We start from the raw sequence: 17,736 nt of genomic DNA, 5'->3' as shown, positions 1-17,736 counted from the left end.
GTTATATAGACAAATCTAGGAAACTTCTGAGATTGAACCTAGAGCCTGAGCTCTTAACCACTACTTATTATTACTTCCTCTCACTTATATAATGTTATGAGTCACCTTTGCTTTTTGTAAATATATTCCCTAGTTATTGTCATTCATTGTGTTTTTTCCAGATCTCTTTCATGGTCATTTTGAGGTATTTGTGTAGAGGATATATTACGCATATATTTTAGGATCAAATACGGACTCAGGATACCTTCAGCTATAAGTAACAGAAAATGAAAATTAAGCTTAAACAAAAAAATATTTATTTTCTCATAATATACTGAGTCCAGAGATGGTGGACTCCATTGTTGGTTGAGTCAGTGACCTAGTAATGTCACCAAGATGTAAGGAACCTTGGTAAGCTATTCTGTAGCCCTTACCATAACATTTTTTTTCTTTGTAATTGCCAAGTGGCTAAAACAGTTTCTGGTATTGAAGCAATAATAACACATAGTAAGTAATAGTACAAAAATCTAATGTTGAAGGTATAAAATACAATAATTAATAAAACACAATAATGTCTAGAGGCAGAAGGACACTATTTCTTCTTTATTTTCCTTCTTAAAGTTTGGAGACCTTTTCCAGAAATATTCCTCAGACATCACTGGTCAAAGCAAGATCACTCAGTTGATAGCAAAGGAAATATGATAACCATGATTTGCTTAGGATAATTGATATTTATGATTGTGCTGCTGTGTGGGATTGTTTGGTCTGAGGGTGGAGAATGCATGTTGGATCATAAGCCAAAAGTAGACCTAATTTTGTGATTTGGGGTAAATCATTTTACCTCTCTTAGAATTTTGTCATCTTTAATATAATTTATTTTCTTGTAAATATGATTCTTAGTGTAGGTCTCAATACTCTTCCAATTTAAATTTATATAGTAACATTGGTAAATGAGTTTTAATGTCTTCAGTAGGTAATCACTGTAAACTCAGTCTTAGGGGTGATTATGAGGAGACAGTATTTTGACCAAGAGATCCAGTACTTTTCAAACTCTGACTCGTTTAGGTGCCAGAAGGAGCTATATGAATGAGAGATAATACATGTACATGGGAAATGAGATACTAGTAGGTTAATGCTTCAAATCTCAGCATAGAGCTCTCTTGTAGAAGCACATAGCCTGTTCCAAATATCCAAAGTGACTCCTCACCACTCACACTAATTCCAAAGCTCCATTTCAAGATCTTCCTTCTCTTCCTCTCACCCTTGCCCTGCCAGCGACATGCTGTGCCTATGATTGAAGAGATGAGGGTGCAAAGCCTGTGGAGGCCTGGCCATGTCCCATGTGCTTTTCTTTATCACCAAGAGACTCCACTACTAGTAATGTGGCCAGGCCCATTTCTGCTCCTTCTCGAGGAGGAGGGAGGTATGGAGGTACTCCTGAAGTAGGAGAGTTTCTTAACGGCTCACCTCCTAGTGCTTTACCTGATATAGACATCAGGTCTATTATCTTGTGATAAGACAGGTCTATTTATATTTGTCAAAATAACAGCTTAGTAGATTGTAAATGAGATGTTTCTAAAGTGTAAGAATTGGGGGCTCCTGGGTGGCTCTGTCATTTGAGCACCTGACTTCGGCTCAGGTCGTGATCTCATGGTTCACCAGTTCGAGCCCCACATCAGGATCTATGCTGAAAGTTTGGAGCCTGGAGCCTGCTTTGGATCTGTGTCTCCCTCTCTGCCCTTCTCCCACTTTTGCTCTGTCTGTCTGTCTCTCAAAAATAAATAAACATTAAAAAAAAATTAAAGTGTAAGAATTGGATGAATTTTAAATATGGGAAGTTGTAGATAGCTACATATTTGCATCATTCAGTATCACCCATTTAAGCATTTTAACTGTTTAGGATATGACCTTTTTCATATGTACTGTGTGTATCCAAAGTTTTTTGTTTTTGTTTTTATACATTTTCACTTTATTGAGGCTTAACTAACAGATAAATTTGTAAGATATTTAAAGTATACATCTTGAAGTTTTATAAATGTATACATTGTGAAAGGATTAGTTACAATGAAGGTAACTAATACATCCAACACCTCACATATTTTTTATTTTTTATTTTTATTATTTATTTATTTATTTATTTGTAAGGCATTTAAGTGGCTAGTGCAGCACTCTGGAAAACAGTATGGAGATTCCTCAAAAATTAAAAATAGTACTACCATTATGACCCAGCAATTCTACTAAGTGTATATCCAAAGAAAATGAAAACAGGATATTGAGATATTTGCACTCCCATGTTCATTGCAGCATTATTCATGATAGCCAAAGTATGGGAACAGCCTAATTGTTCATTAATGGATGAATGAATGAATAAGATGTATATATATGTACAGTCGGATATTATTCAGCCATGAGAAAGAAGGATACCCTGTTATTTACAACAACATGAATGGACCTTGATTTCATTACACTACACAGAGAAAAACAAATAGTTTTTTTAGTTTTTTTGTTTGTTTGCTTTTAAACTAACTATGTTGAGCATGATTTAACTGTCAAACCCATGGGGACTTTGTAGTCTCAGCCATATCACCAACAGCAGTTGTAGAACTGCTGTATATTTTGGATTTATGTTTGCATTTTTTAATCTTTTTTTTTAATGTTAATTCCTCTTCACACTTCTGCTCTGATTATGGGTAGGGAACCACGCAATCATAATAAGACTACAGGCTTGAGTGAAGGATAAAGAAATTCCGTTTGCTTTCTCAGAATCCCTTTTTGCTGCTTTTTTTGTTAGCCGTGTCTTTAATCTGAGAGTTTGGAACTGACCCTTGTTAGAAGAGGATTTCACATAGTTGAATAATTCATAAAGACTGTTAATAGTAGGGGTTTAGTTGATATCAGATGATTCTATAGTACTTTTTTATTCTGTTAAGATGATTTAACTTTCTGAACAAGCAAAGTGTTAGGATTACATAGAATACCAGTTTAAGTGTCAAAAAGAAGTAAGATTGACAAAAAAGTGGAGGATTTGCTCCATGCACTTTTCCTTCACATCATTGACAGACCCTACTAATTCATTATGCTGTTCTTTCCAATTTAGACATATGATCCTTGACACAGCACTTTAGACAGACACTGCCCACCAGTTCAGGTAGAACTATGGGATATGGCCTATGCATATCATAATGAAGTGTTTCTAGTTACTTAGCTAGGGCTCAGCCCTTTCAGCTCAGTCATTATATTCCCCCAAAGTTATAACTTGGAGGCATGGTATACAAATAAAATGAGAAAAACTTCCCAAGGTGACAGGATTTTATTACTTAAGTAAAGTACCAAACCAACAAGAAGAATCCAAACCCCAAAAAAACTTCTAAAAATGCAGAGTTCTCCAGCTTCCTCTCAGAGATTCTGTCTGGTTAAAATGACCAACAAGCTTTTGGACCACATATGAACCCCAAGAAGATTCAGACTGTAATCTTCTAACTTTTGGAGCCAGTGAGATTGACTTACTCTCTGAGTTACTAATACTGAGGTAATGCAGCTTGATGTCTATGATTTTCTTAAAGTCTCATTTTATCTTGTCTGTTACTGTAATGCTAAGCAAGGCTTTTTCCCCACTAATTAAAAAAGAAAACAGTGTGGGGCACCTGGGTGGCTCAGTTGGTTAAGCATCTGACTCTTGATTTCAGCTCAGGTCATGATAAGCCCCACATTGGGTTCTGCGCTGGCAGAGCAGCACAGAGCCTGACAGCACGGAGCCTGCTTAGGATTTTCTGTCTCCCTCTTTCTCTGCCCCCACCGCTCCTATCCCCACATTCTCCCTCACTCTCTCCCCCCCCCATAAATAAACATTAAAAAAAGAAAAAGAAAATGTCATAGTGAGAAAGGTAAGTGTAATAGGAAATAAAGTGGGTCTCTCTCTCTCGACTGAGGTATTGACAAGTAGATGTTGGATTCTAGATTAAAGGGTAGGGTTCACAAAGGAAATCATAGAGAACTGGTTTTGCTGTTTGCATTTCTTGCCCTTTTAGGGACTAGGAAGGGATGAAGGGAGCCAGGAGTGAAAGGGAAGGGTTTGTGAGATTCTTTGACAAGAGCTATGCTAGGCTGTGAAGGGGAGGTATGACAAGTATGTGCTTTTCTTCACTCATAACTGGGGAGTGTGGCTTCCATGGAGTGTTCCCTGCATTTGTGAAACAGACCCTGGCACCTGAGAGCAAAAGAACAGTGCACATGGACAGTAAAGGTGTCTGCTCTAAGAAAGGTGTTTCTTGAGACCAGATGAGCACCTTACTGCAGAGGGCAGGCCCCAGGCCATTGTAAGTTGTATGTAAGGTCACCTGTAAGTCAAAGAGCTCTGTCAGAGAATACTTGTCGGTAAAGATGGAGTGTTGATCTTGGACCACACTGCATAATTTCTGAATTGAGGCTATGTTCATAATAATATGACATCAAATCTCTCTCAGATAAGAGTGAGTAGAAGTCATTGGACCTGCCCACATTTTCTTCCAGGTTGGTGATAATTCCATACCCCCCTCCACCACCTCCCCATGACCCTGAATACACTGGGCTGTAAAACAGTGCTGTGCCCTGTCCATACCCCATGAGTTTGGCTTATCCAGTGTATGGGGCTGAGGACCACATTTCAGTCATAGAGACACCAAGATCAGAGGAATGAAGTAAAATGAACATGATGTGTGCAAGAAAGTATAATCCCTTTGAAGTTGCTGAATCTTCAGTTTTGAGGATTAGAGTAGCAGAAATAAGTCCTGAGAGGTAAGCAGGTTTGAATCATGGAGAGACTTGACTGTAGAACTTGGACTTCATCTTGCACAGATGAAGAGTTGAGGATATGGTGAGGGCTGCTAGCTCATACTCCCATAGCAGGGTTTGCCCATATTACTTTTGCTCTTAGATACAAATGTCTGACTTTCAGCATAGAGCCTGAACTGTAGTAATATTTAATTATTATTTGAATAGATACATAAATGAAATGATGCAGAAGTTGATGTTTAAAATGTAGGCAATAAAGTCAGCTGCAGATAAGGGATTGCCTGTTAGAAGCTTTTCTTAAAATTATTCTAGATATAGACATATAAATATAAGTATTATATAGTTAGTTCTAATTTTTATCAGTAGGCATTAGTATGTTTTAAAACAACTTTCATATAAATCTTTAATAAAACCATTTTAACAAACTAATGTTTTTAAATTTCAGTGTATCCAAATTTTGATTTTTATTCACTGAATAGAGAATGATTGCATATTTGGATAGATATCATAAAGTATCAGTTCAGCCTCTTTAAACTCTATATTGATGTAATTTCTGTATTTTAACTAATGTCTTACATATACATGAAGTTTATATAATAAGAAATGAGCTGAGGTATAGGAAATATATTTTGTATACACATGTAAATATAGATTCATAATATTTGATGTATAATTTTAATGATTTGTAGTCATGTTTATTACATTAGGTACTCTAGGATGTCTGTTACATTATTGTAGTGTAGCATTTGAAGTATATTTTAAGTCTTTTTTCTCCCTTAGAAGTAAATTTCCCCAGAAGGACTTAGAAATGCTGTTTCCTGGAATGAGTGCTGATTTTACAAGTGAGAATTTTTCAGCTGCCTGGTATCTTATAGAAAACCACTCAACTACCAGGTCAGTGGATGTTGGACTATTGACTAAATGTTGTTTCATGTGGATGTACCTAATACAATTATATGATAACATGGGATTTAGGCTGGCCTCTGCCACATAGGAGTCCTTTGACTTTGGTGAGCTCATGAATATCTCAGGGTATCTTTTCTATCAGAGTGAAAACCATTAGAAAACACGAGGGAAAGTTTATATAAACAGAGTAAATTTTTAAAGGGAATGTCAAATCTTTCATTGCAGAAGTAGGTTCTAATTTTATACATCATGGATGTGCTTTTTCTATTACTATGTTTCAGAATTGATCTCAGTTTTCTGCATAGGGCTATCATGGCACTCAAAAATATATTCAAACTTTTATAACCAGATTTTCTTAGCCTTGCTGGAAATAAAACTTCTGAAATATAGAGGCCTACTAGTTTTCTCTACTTGAGATGTAGAGATAAAGTATTTTGGTCTTTTTTAGTTATTTAAATTGTGAGTTAACCTCCCCAGGTTTTTCTGAAATTTCACTGTTAATGACAGAGGACTGAATATTGATTGTAGTGAATCATGATATGTTTAATTTTGATATAGAACACCGAAATGAACATCAGAGGCATTCTGCCTTAGATAACTTAAATAACCACTCATTGGTCTAGGCCTGTGCACAGGGACATGATGTTCAAGACTCCTTACCTGGCAAATCATATACATGATATATATTGCTTGTAGAAATATCTTATGTGTGTATTCATTTCTTAGGTGTCTGACATATTTGATATGACCATTTGAGGACTACAGATCTGTTTTATAGTTACTGTAATTTTGTTATTCATAATAAATAAAAGGTTTAGATGTAGGGGAGCCTGGGTGGCTCAGTTAGTTGAATGTCTATTGATTTCGATGCAGGTCATGATCCCAGGGTGTGGGATTGAGCACTGCGTTGGGCTCTATACAGAGCATGGAACCCACTTAAGATTCTCTTTCTCTCATTCTGCTCCTCTTCCCAACTTGCACTTGATCTTGTCTCTCAAAAAAAAATGTTTAGATGTAGGTAAGAATTTGAGAGCTTTTTGTTTTCATCTGGTTACATACTGTGTCAGTCTCTGTCTTTCTTAACTTAGGCTTCAGTATTTTACATTTAATGCATTATCTGAAGTGTTTTTTGCTTTTTAGGAGTCTTAAACTTTTGGTTTCTTAATTTCATTTCAGTTTTGAACAGCTTAAAATGGCAGTCACCAACTTGAAGAGACAGGCTAACAAGAAAAGTGAAGGCAGCCTGGCATATGTGAAAGGAGGTCTTAGTACTTTCTTTGAAGCTCAGGATGCCCTCTCAGGTAAGGTGACCCTCAGAGCCATCTGCTGGGGCTTCCACAACAGAAACCCAACACTGTGTTTGCAGAGCGTTTACAGGGTGTGACATTCAGTCTGTATTTATAAAAGTAGAGATCTAAAATGTGCCATAAATATTTGTTGCAGACCAGGCTGGAATCTCTTTGAAGGCTTGGTACTTTAAATATTTGTCTCTGAGGCTTTTGTTGACCCATTGTACATATGTGAAATAGGAGACTGCTTTGCCTCTCCACAATGGCCAATCTCCAGGGCTGATAAGAAACTAGATCCCAATAGGTAAAATTCTAGAATTTTAAAAATCCTTTTATACCCATCAATATCTTACACATGTGACTAATTCTGTAAATGTGATCCATTGTGTGTTTGGTGTGGAAAGGAATGATGATAATGTGTCATTCTTTTCAGCCATCACCCCATGTACCTCATACACAATAGTTAAGTGTCCATTTTGTCATCTTTATATGGGAGAGCAATTATATTAAATAGATACAGCATAGATTTAGAAATATCATGGAAAAGATGTTGGGTAGGGTTTTTTCGCCACCCAGGCGCCCCTTCAATCACTTGAAGTCTTGATGAGCCATAGTTTCTTACCAGTTATGAGTTCACACCGGTTCTTGCGGGCCATGGTGAGGTTTGTGGAGCTTTTCATATCATCAAAGCCCTCTTCACTCCCTCAGTGCCTTCCTCAAAATTTTTTTTAATGTTGATTTATTTTTGAGACCAAGAGAGACAGAGTTTGAGTGGAGGAGGGGCAGAGAGAGAGCAGGAGACACAGAATCTGAAGCAGGCTCCAGGCTCCAAGCTGTCAGCACACAGAGCCTGACGCGGGGCTCAAATTCATTAACTGTGAGATAATGACCTGAGCTGAAGATCATGAGCCACCCAGGCGCCCCTCCTCAGTGCCTTTTGGTTGTCATCTTTGTTTTGGTGACCATTTCCCTGACTGCCCCTTGAGCTTGTCACCTGTTCAGTCTCTTGTTTTTATGGGCAAGTCCAACATTATCACTTGCTTTTTTTTGAGAACAATTAGGGACCAAAACTGTAGGAGTTATTTTTATTCATTATAGTTATACTTAAGAATACCTAAGAAAAGAGGCCAAAGCAGAATAAATAACACATGGTGCTCAATACACAATAGACCTTTCTTCCCATGTTTCTTTTGTTGCTGCTACTTGAGGCAGTGTAGCCATAACTGATTTTTTAGCACATTCTGTTGTTAGTGTCTGTTGATATCTGAAGGTTATCTAGGCAGGTATGGTTGTCTAGGATCCAATTATCAAAGTGAGACTTCTTTATACCTGTTAGCCTTCTATATAATAGTTGCAATTATTTTATTATTGGTTTTTTTTTTTTCCCTAGTATAACTGAGGAAAGAAAGGATTCAAAGATTACTGGCCTATTTAAGTGTAATTTATATAATATAGCCACTCATATAAAAATTTGGTATAATAATAAGTGAAAACTAAATGGTTGAGAAGTTATTTATGAATTAAAATTTTTAAGAGATCTCATTTTATCTCTTCCTAGTCTCCTATTTTAGTAAATATCCTCAGAGATTGGCGTGTGGGCCAGATTAGGTCATTGCCTGTCTTTGTATAGGCCAGGAACTAAAGATGGCTGTGTTTTTCAAGGTTTGTTTGAGAGGAAAAAAAAAAAAGGAAAGCAGAAGTAGAATATGTGGTAGAGGCCCTAGGTGGCCCATGAAGCCTAAAATATTTACAGTGTGGTTCGTTATAGAAATAGTTTGCAGTGTACCTGGGTGGCTTAGTCATTAAGTATCTGACTTGGACTCAAGTCATGATCTTAGAGCTCATGAGTTGGAGCCCTTCGTTGGGCTCTGTGCTGACAGCTCAGAGCCTGGAGCCTGCCCTCTCATTCTGCCCCTCCCCTGCGCATACTCTGTCTCTCTCTTTCTCTCTCTCTCTCTAATAAACAAGCCCTAAAAAAAAAAAAAAAAAAAGAAATAGTTTGCTGGTCTTTGACCTCGTTTGAATATTCCTGTCTCATATACGCTAATAGTAATATATAGTGGTTAGAGTGTGTAGATCACAGTGTACCTGACATTAAATCTTACAGACTTTGCCTATACACACATATCATTTCTAGTGCCTCATTTAATTATGTAAATACATGGACAAATACTATGAATTTTTTTAATTGAAATCTGTAAATTTGATGTCCACATTTAATTAGAGTTAAATAAAACAAATTTCAGCGAATCAATAGGCAGTCTTTTTATAATTCTGAGTTTTCTTTGAATAGAACTTTTATATACATACTTTTTTGTTTCCCAAATACAATTTTATGGTGTGCAACTGCTTCACATATTTAAGTTTTAATAGATTAGAAATAATAACAAACCTGTGATCATGTACCAAGGTGCTTATTGAGTTATACTATTTAAAAATATTTTTAGAGAAAATAAAAGGTCAAGCGAACCAGACATTGGGTTATTTGGTTTAATTTTCTGGAAAATAGGATTGCCTTTATCAGATCCAGTGTCTCTTGGTCCTCATGCTTGGCTGACAGCTTGACAGTAGCTCTGCTGTGCTGGAGATGGGTGGCAGGAAGCTGCTTTGTCAGCAAAAACGGGTTGTAAATTGAGCTGAGGGGAGCCAGACTTACCTCATTTTGACCTGCTGATCAGTGATGGGTTTTGTCAGTAACAGAAATGTGCCTGCATGGTTTTCTTTAATGGTTTTGACTTAGAAAGCAACATTTGAAACAGGGCTACTGTAGGATACAATGTCTTATTGCCATGGAAGAACCATTTGTAATGTCTCTTTAGTAAAATGGAATGTATGCTGCATATTCTTTTGCAACAATATTGTCAGAGTATTACACCAGCATTTAAGTAAATAGTGTGAACAGTCTTTTTAGTTGCTATTTTTTATATTTGGGCATTTTTATCTCCTTTCTTTAAAGATAGGGAAGTTCTTTTTCATTTAACTTAACAACTTTAAGTTTAGGTTTTGATGTGTGGAAACATTTTTTGTCACCATTTTTGGAGCATGAAATAACTTTTTTTTCACTCCTGAATCAACCAAGGCAATTAAGAATATACTGGTTGATTTTGTTTTCGAAATGTGTTTCTTTTTCTTTCTTTGAATGTGTTTCTCTAACAAAAGCATTCTGTTGATAAAGTTCAAACAAAATTTGAAATTGCTTTAAAAATAAAGAGGTATTAAAAAAGGGCAGTGGGTGCCTTGGTGGCTCAGTCAGTTGAGCATCCGACTCTTAATTTCAGCTTATGATCCCAATTAATTTCAGTTATGATCCCAAGGTCGTAGGATCAAGCCTTATGTTGGGCCTCTGTGTTGAGCGTGGAGTCTGCTTAAAATTCTCTCTTTTCCTCTGCCCCACTCGTGCTCACTCGCTCTCTCTCTCACGCTTTTTTTTTTTTTATAAAGGCAAGATCAAAATTAGGAAGTAATTAAAAGAAGGAGAGAAATAGATGTTATTATGCATTGAGAATATTTTTATAGTGCATTTCAGCACTGAATTTGCCCAGATTTTTCTAATCAATGAGTCAAGGGAAACAAATCAAATTGTGATTGATTAAAACAATCAATTTCTTTTTTTTTTCCTTTAGCAGACCTCCCACCCCCTCAATAAATCTACCATGCTTGACTGATGGGTTGAGGCAGAATCTATAAATTCTTTTAAAGAAGAGTTTGACATTCTATTTGAATGTTGGAGAATAAGGACTGTAAGGGTGATGTTAATTTCATTGCACTGGCTTGTGAAGCCCTGGAGTTACACATCTTACACTTGAGTTTTTGCTAAAGGAAGTTATATGAAAGAATAAAATTCTGGGTGTTTAGGAAAAGGTATTATATGGAACTGAGATCCCTTATTTGCATCTGAATGTAGTTCCCAATTAACAGTAAGTCTATTCTTTTCATTCTATAAATGTGACAACAGGCTTAGACAGGTCAAATTGTTTGCCTATGCTTATAATCAGTATGGGGTGAAGTTTTGTTCTGGGACTGGACAGCTTGAGTTCAAATTTTGGGTTTGGCTTTGTTAAGTTGGCCAACCTATTTAATTTCACTGAGCCATGGATTTCTCATCTGTGAAGTAAAAATATTAGAACATGCATCGCTGACTTCCTGCCAGATGAGCAGTATGCATTAGAAATTTATCATCGTGCTTAACTTATGGTCATGGCTCAATTAATGTTTGCCTTTTTAATTTTATTATTTTTATTATGTCACAGTTTTGATTTGAAATTGTATTTGGTTATTTCATTTTGTAAATTTTCTTAGTGCTTTACCTTGGTAAGCTTGATTTGCTCTGTTTAAAACCTACCCTCTAGTAGGTAAAACAGTTTTTAAATGTAAATTATTAAGCAATTTTTCATAATGTGTATCAGAACCATGCAGACTTCTATCAATAGCAAAAAACACCAATGTAATTTCTATATCTACAAATTGATATATTGTTAGATATTACTAGATAGTTCTTGAGAACTTCCAAGAAAATAATAATAGAATGAATAGAACATGAATAATATGTATTTTGCCATGTTATATCCAAGGCCGAAATGAAATATTTTGAGGTTGGTAGACTTCAAATCCTAGTATTTCTGTTTTGCAGATGGTAAAACTAAGAAAGAAAAATGACTTTCCTGTGGCCAAATATCAGAGATATTAGTTACTTACATCTCACTTTTCTTTTTTAACTGTGTTTACCACTCAGCCTGGATGATCAGATGATTGAGTATGTATACTGTGTACTATTTTAATAGTGTTAAACTATGAATTACTTAGACTGGTGTCTGCTGGTTACTTTGCAGAGTTTTTGCATGTTTGTGCTTCTTTCCAGCAGTGAAAATAATATGACCTTTTTTTAAAGTTGTTTAAAAATGTCATTTTGATGTAATGTGTTCCCACCCACTAAAATAGGCCACACTTTAACTGGATGTTTTTTCTAGCTATCCATCAAAAACTAGAAGCGGATGGAACGGAAAAAGTAGAAGGATCCATGACGCAAAAACTGGAGAATGTTCTGAACAGTAAGTTTTGTCCTACTACCCAAAACTATTTATAGATTTTATAACAAGCATTAATATAGTTCTTTGACCTGGTTTCACAGAACAAGACATTGAGTTGCATTTTAATATTTATTTCTAAATAGTAATGAATTAATAAATATAAAGGGGAATAAAAACATTGAAAATGAATGTTCTGTTTCTGTTTGCATTTTGTTTATAAGAAATCATAATTTGGGGCGCCTGGGTGGTTCAGTCGGTTAAACATCCGACTTTGGCTCAGGTCATGATCTCACGGTTCATGAGTTCAAGCCCTGCGTTGGGCTCTGTGCTGACAGCTAGCTCAGAGCCTGGAGCCTATTTCAGATTCTGTATCTCCCCCTCTCTCTGACCCTACCCTGCTCACGCTGTCTCTGTCTTTGTCTCTCTCTCTCTCTCTCTCTCTCTCCCCCCCTCCTCTCTCTCTCAGAAATAAATAAAACATTTAAAAAAAAATTAAAAAAGAAATATAATTTGAAAATAAGCCAATATACTTTCTAAGAAGTGAAACTTGCTACCATAAAAGAGACCAGCTATAAATAGCATTATCAAAGATAAAATAGTGCTGAAGCAGTAGCCAGGATTGTCATTGACCAAAAATCTGAAAAACATCTTCATATATCTGACAGTGTTAATACAAATAATATCAGCTACTAGCAATACAGTTACTTACATGTCATATATTTATCTATGGCATGCCTTTTAAGGCAGCTTCACATTTAAGAGTGTTTCTAATGCTGAGACATTTTGTTAAAATTGTATACCAAGAGAAACTGATATGTACAAAGTTTTGGGTCCCATCCACTTCCCCTTATATTGTTTTTTTTTTTTTTTTCCTGACATCCTGTGTCCCAGCTACTTATCCTAACAATGATCTGGAAGAAACTAATCAGATGAATTGATCCCTATTGTAATATTAGCAGCTTAAAAGTAAATTATTCTCTTTAACTCATATAATAAACATTTGACAAAGAGCAATAATGCCCAGGAGAATCTCCTTGTTTTAAAATGTAAGTTTAGCAAATGATTTCCCCATGAAATAGGGCTAATAATAACTAAAACATTTAAGAACGTTCACATCATATCTGTAGTGATTCTGTGAATGCAAGATTGTGTTACCACGTTAGTTTTGTATTGCTGGCTCAGCTTACTCCTATGAGTGTAACTTTCTGAACTTCTGTGTAAGTATTTTTCACCCCCAGGGATTCCTGATTAAGTAGTTTCTGGAACGAAGCTTTAGTTTGACATAGGCTTTCTTTGGTAGTAGAATTTGAGTACTTTGATTTTATCCTAAATTTATGAATTTAACAGCACTTTAAATATATTTCCTTCTGGTGGTTTTGGGGGAGGGTTGTGGTTGTTGTTGTTATTGTTTTGCCTTAAGATTTTGCCTTGTTTTTGTCTGAGAACTGTCACCAGCTTGGTTGAAATTAATATATTCTGAATTCAACCCAAATAAACATTTATTAAAGCTATTTCTGTATTAGCATAGTCAGACAATTTAAGGACTTGGAAAGATATTTCTACTCACAGATGCTTTTTTCACGGGAAAAATTGTCATCAACCCATGATACCTATAAAAAATGATTTTATTTCAGTAACTTTAAAAAGGTGACTTGTAAGAACAACTTGATATTGTAATTATATCATTGTATTCATAAAAGAAAATACTTATTAGGGTTTGGGAAGAAAATAATATCTGTTTCATGTGTTAGGTTTTGCATAGTGTGTTAATATAATTTTTTTTTTCTTTTAAAGAGTAGTTTAGGAAAACCTTCCTTGGCCTTGTGGTATAAAATTTGTAAGGGAAATTTTACTTCTATTCTTTTATAACCACAAACTTTCTCTAGAAATGTGTTATACTAACTTTACTGAAGTTTGCTCTTCTTGTATAAAGTTGGGCTTAACTAAATAGTCACTATTTAGTCTCCATGAGACTATCCTTCAGGACTTTCTGGTGTAAAAATTTTTCTTAAAATACTTTCCTTTGCAAGACTTTTTTTCTATAAGCATTTTTTATGAACTTGATATTGATGTTTGCTATCTTAGGATAAGGTTTTTGCTAATTCAGGTCTACTTGACAAATATTTTTATTTAAGACTGGTTGTGTGAAAGTACCATGTTTAGTTCAGTGTGAGAGAAAGCATGCCTCCAGCCCTGTACATTTGTCTTTTGTCCAGGTGCGTGTGTCATAGTTACTAACACTTCAGAAGCTATAGAATTGGGGAATCAGGAAATTATAGAAGTAATTCTTGTATACAATTCTTCTGTGGAAAATTTAATTTCTTTTCTTTTGGAACGGAAGGAAAGAATAGATGAATATAATTATAGTTTAGTTTGCTTTATTATTAGTGCTTTCATCTTATGTATAATTATATACTAATTTCTATGCATTAAATTTTGAGTTATTTTGAATGAAAGTTTTCAGAATTCAAAAGGGCATCCTTTGTCACTTTAAGTTTCTAAAGGATAATGTTGACTATTGGAAACTTAGTCTGTTTTACTCAGAATATATGAATGTTGATACCTTTTATTGAAATTCTTTTTTTTCTTCCTTGACATGTGTTTTTTCTATTTGCCTTTGAACCTAATAATTCCTTCTTGATTTCAAGCCAGGGATGAAGGGATGACTATTAATTTATATCAAATTCATCGATCCAACTCTATGTTCTTAACCTGTATCAAGAGTATAGAACAGTAATATCCAATAGAACTTCAGTGCTGGTAGCTATTGAGTGCTTAAAATGTAGCTATATTGCCAAGGAATTGAATTTTTAATTTTTATTTAATTTTAACAAATTTAGCTTTAATATCATATTTTTCTAATGTTTTATTTATCTTTGAAAGAGAGTGCATGAGTGGGGGAGGTGCAGAGAGAGAGGGGACCAGAAGATCTGATGTGGGCCCTGACAGCAGAATCTGATGTGGGACTCAAACACACGAACTGCAAGATCATGACCTGAGGCCAAGTCAGACGCTCAACTGACTGAGCCACCGAGGCATCCCTAACAAATTTAACTTTAAATTGAAATGGCACCATGTGGCTAGTAGCTATGTATTAGACTTTGCAGGTGTAGACAATATTATATAAATATTTATAGTAGCAACTGTGGTGATACTACCTAAAACTTTTGCAGTGCTTACTAAGGGTCAAGTATTGCTTTAAACATTCTATGTATATTTAGTTGTCTGTGAGGTTTGTGCTGTTATTTCCATTTTATTGACAAAAACCCTGAAGCCCCAAAGATTAAATGAGTTATCTAAAGTCATGTAAGTAGTAAGTGGCAAGAGCTGGGATTTATATCTAGAAATCTGGCTTCAAATCTATATTTTAAACTACTGACAGAGCTTGCTGTGCATGATTTTGATAAGCATGTATTTCAGTCAGCACAGTTCAGTTAAATTCACCTGTCCCCCAGGAACACAGTTCAGATTCCTCTTATCACAGTATATTTGTCATAATTGCAAAAAGTACACAAGTGATTGGTGAGTTGTTCATTCCACAGATCACCCCATAAATAACAGATGTGCAAGGTGATCAGTGACCAATTACCTCAGACTCTGTGATTGGTCACTATACAGATGTTCATTCACAGACAACAAAATACATAGTTGTGTGGCCTCCTTGTCTCGCAGACATTAACTCACATGGCATTTTATAGAAATGGATAATCAAAAGAGGGAATTGGCCCACAAATATGAAGTGCATTAAAAAAAAAAGTGATGGGGCGCCTGGGTGGCTCAATCCATTAAGCGTCCAACTTTGGCTCAGGTCATGATCTCACAGTTCATGGATTCGAGCCTCGCGTCGGGCTCTGTGCTGACAGCCAGCTCAGAGCCTGGAACCTGCTTTGGATTCTGTATCTCCCTCTCTCTCTGTCCCTCCCTTGATCACACTGTTCCCCCCCCCCCCCCAGATATAAATAAAAAGAACATTAAAAAAAAGTGCTAACAGTATGAGATTCAAATCTACCATGACTGGAGTTCCAGAAGGTACCTGACAGTGGGGATGTGGGTACTGCCACTGTTCAAGAAACTTAAGCTGTGCAGCAAGAGGAACTCAGTAAAAGGTGACTTTATCAGCGGATATGAAGAAAGTATGAAGAAAAGGAAGAAGACATCCTAGAGGAAGTGATGTTTAAAAGAATGCTCAGAGAAAATCCATGACATTCAGAGCACAAAGGATAAAGTTGGGAAAGGTGTATGATAATTTGTCCAAGTATAGGAAGGCTGTGTGACAGAAAAGAAACAATCCATAAAACTAATAGGCAACTGACAGAATGGGAAAAGATAGTTGCAAATGACATATCAGATAAAGGGCTAGTATCCAAAATCTAAAAGGAGCTCACCAAACTCCACACTCGAGAAACAAACAATCCAGTGACGAAACGGGCAGAAGATATGTACAGACATTTCTCCAAAGAGGACATCCAGATGGCCAACAGACACATGAAACACTGCTCAGCGTCCCTCCTCATCAGGGAAATACAAATGAAAACCACACTGAGATACCACCTCATGCCCGTCAGAGTGGCTAAAGTGAACAAATCAGGAGACTCTAGATGCTGGTGAGGATGTGGAGAAATGGGCACCCTCCTACACTGTTGGTGGGAATGTAAAATGGTGCGGCACCCCTGGAAAACAGTGTGGAGGTTCCTCAAAAAAGTAATGATAGAACTCCCCTATGACCCAGCAATAGCGCTGCTAGGAATTTACCCAAGGGATACAGGAGTGCTGATGCATAGGGGCACATGTACCCCAATATTCGTAGCAGCACTCTCAACAATAGCCAAAACATGGAAAGAGCCTAAGTGTCATCACCTGACGAATGGATCAAGAAGATGTGGTTTATCTATACAATGGAATACTACATGGCAATGAGAAAGAATGAAATCTGGCCATGTGTAGCAACATGGATGGACCTTGAGGGTGTTATGCTGAGCGAAATAAGTCAGAGGACAGATACCATATGTTTGCACGTATAGGAGGATTAAGAGGAACTTAATGGAGGACCATGGGGGAGGAGAAGGGGAAAATAGTGGGGGAGAGGGAGGGAGGCAAATATGAAAGACTAGTAAATGCCGAGACAAACTGAGGGCTGATGGGAGTGGTGGGGAGTGTTAGGGGGGTGATGGGCATGGAGAAGGGCACTTGTGGGGATGAGCACTGGGTGTTATATGGAAACCAACTTGACAATAAACTTTTTTTTATAAAAAAGGAAAGATGTGTGATGCATATTGTAAATTTTATGACAGAAGAAGCAAGCAATTTTGATAATTTTTTTTTACAAAGAAATAGAACACCTGAATTTTCAGTGTTTCTAATATTTTAAATCATTGGAGTGTACTAAGTAAATACTGGTTTTACTGTTTTTTCATTTTCTTATTCATTTATCACCAATAGTAAGGAGTTTATAATGTTGCAACAAGAATTTTTTAATTTTTTTTAATGTTTTATTTATTTCTGAGAGAAAGACAGCGTGAGCAGGGGTGGGTCAGAGAGAGAGGGTGACACAGACTCCAGGCTCTGAGATAGCTGTCAGCACAGAGCCCGACGTGAGGCTCAAACCCATAAACTGTGAGATCATGACCTGAGCTGAAGTCAAACGCTTAACCACCTGAGCCACCCAGGCACCCCTACAACAAGAACTTTTAAAAGTCACAAAACAACTGTAATTTTCCCATTAGTTATTAAGATTGTTTGAATGGTTTCAGCTTGCACTGTCATTT

The 17,736-nt window shown here is 36.2% G+C and overlaps 1 protein-coding gene across 5 annotated transcripts in view; it reads left to right on the top strand.

The window, feature by feature from the left end:
• The window catches only part of EXOC2 (exocyst complex component 2), a 317,437-nt gene that overhangs the window by 69,218 nt on the left and 230,483 nt on the right, over nt 1–17,736 (top strand). For 4 of the 5 annotated variants that reach the window (XM_039222094.1, XM_039222090.1, XM_039222091.1 and 1 more), the window contains exons 5-7: nt 5,530–5,643; nt 6,832–6,956; nt 11,912–11,992. In XM_039222094.1, the coding sequence (XP_039078025.1) occupies nt 5,530–5,643; nt 6,832–6,956; nt 11,912–11,992 (320 nt within the window). The remainder of the gene's footprint in view (nt 1–5,529; nt 5,644–6,831; nt 6,957–11,911; nt 11,993–17,736) is intronic. The other variant, XM_039222095.1, reaches the window with a different exon arrangement.

This window comes from Hyaena hyaena, unplaced genomic scaffold (assembly GCF_003009895.1).
Source record: "Hyaena hyaena isolate Hyena2069 unplaced genomic scaffold, ASM300989v1 scaffold_1063, whole genome shotgun sequence".
Classification (NCBI taxonomy): domain Eukaryota; kingdom Metazoa; phylum Chordata; class Mammalia; order Carnivora; family Hyaenidae; genus Hyaena; species Hyaena hyaena.
Note: the sequence above shows the minus strand (reverse complement) of the source record. Positions and strands in the feature narration are given on the sequence as shown.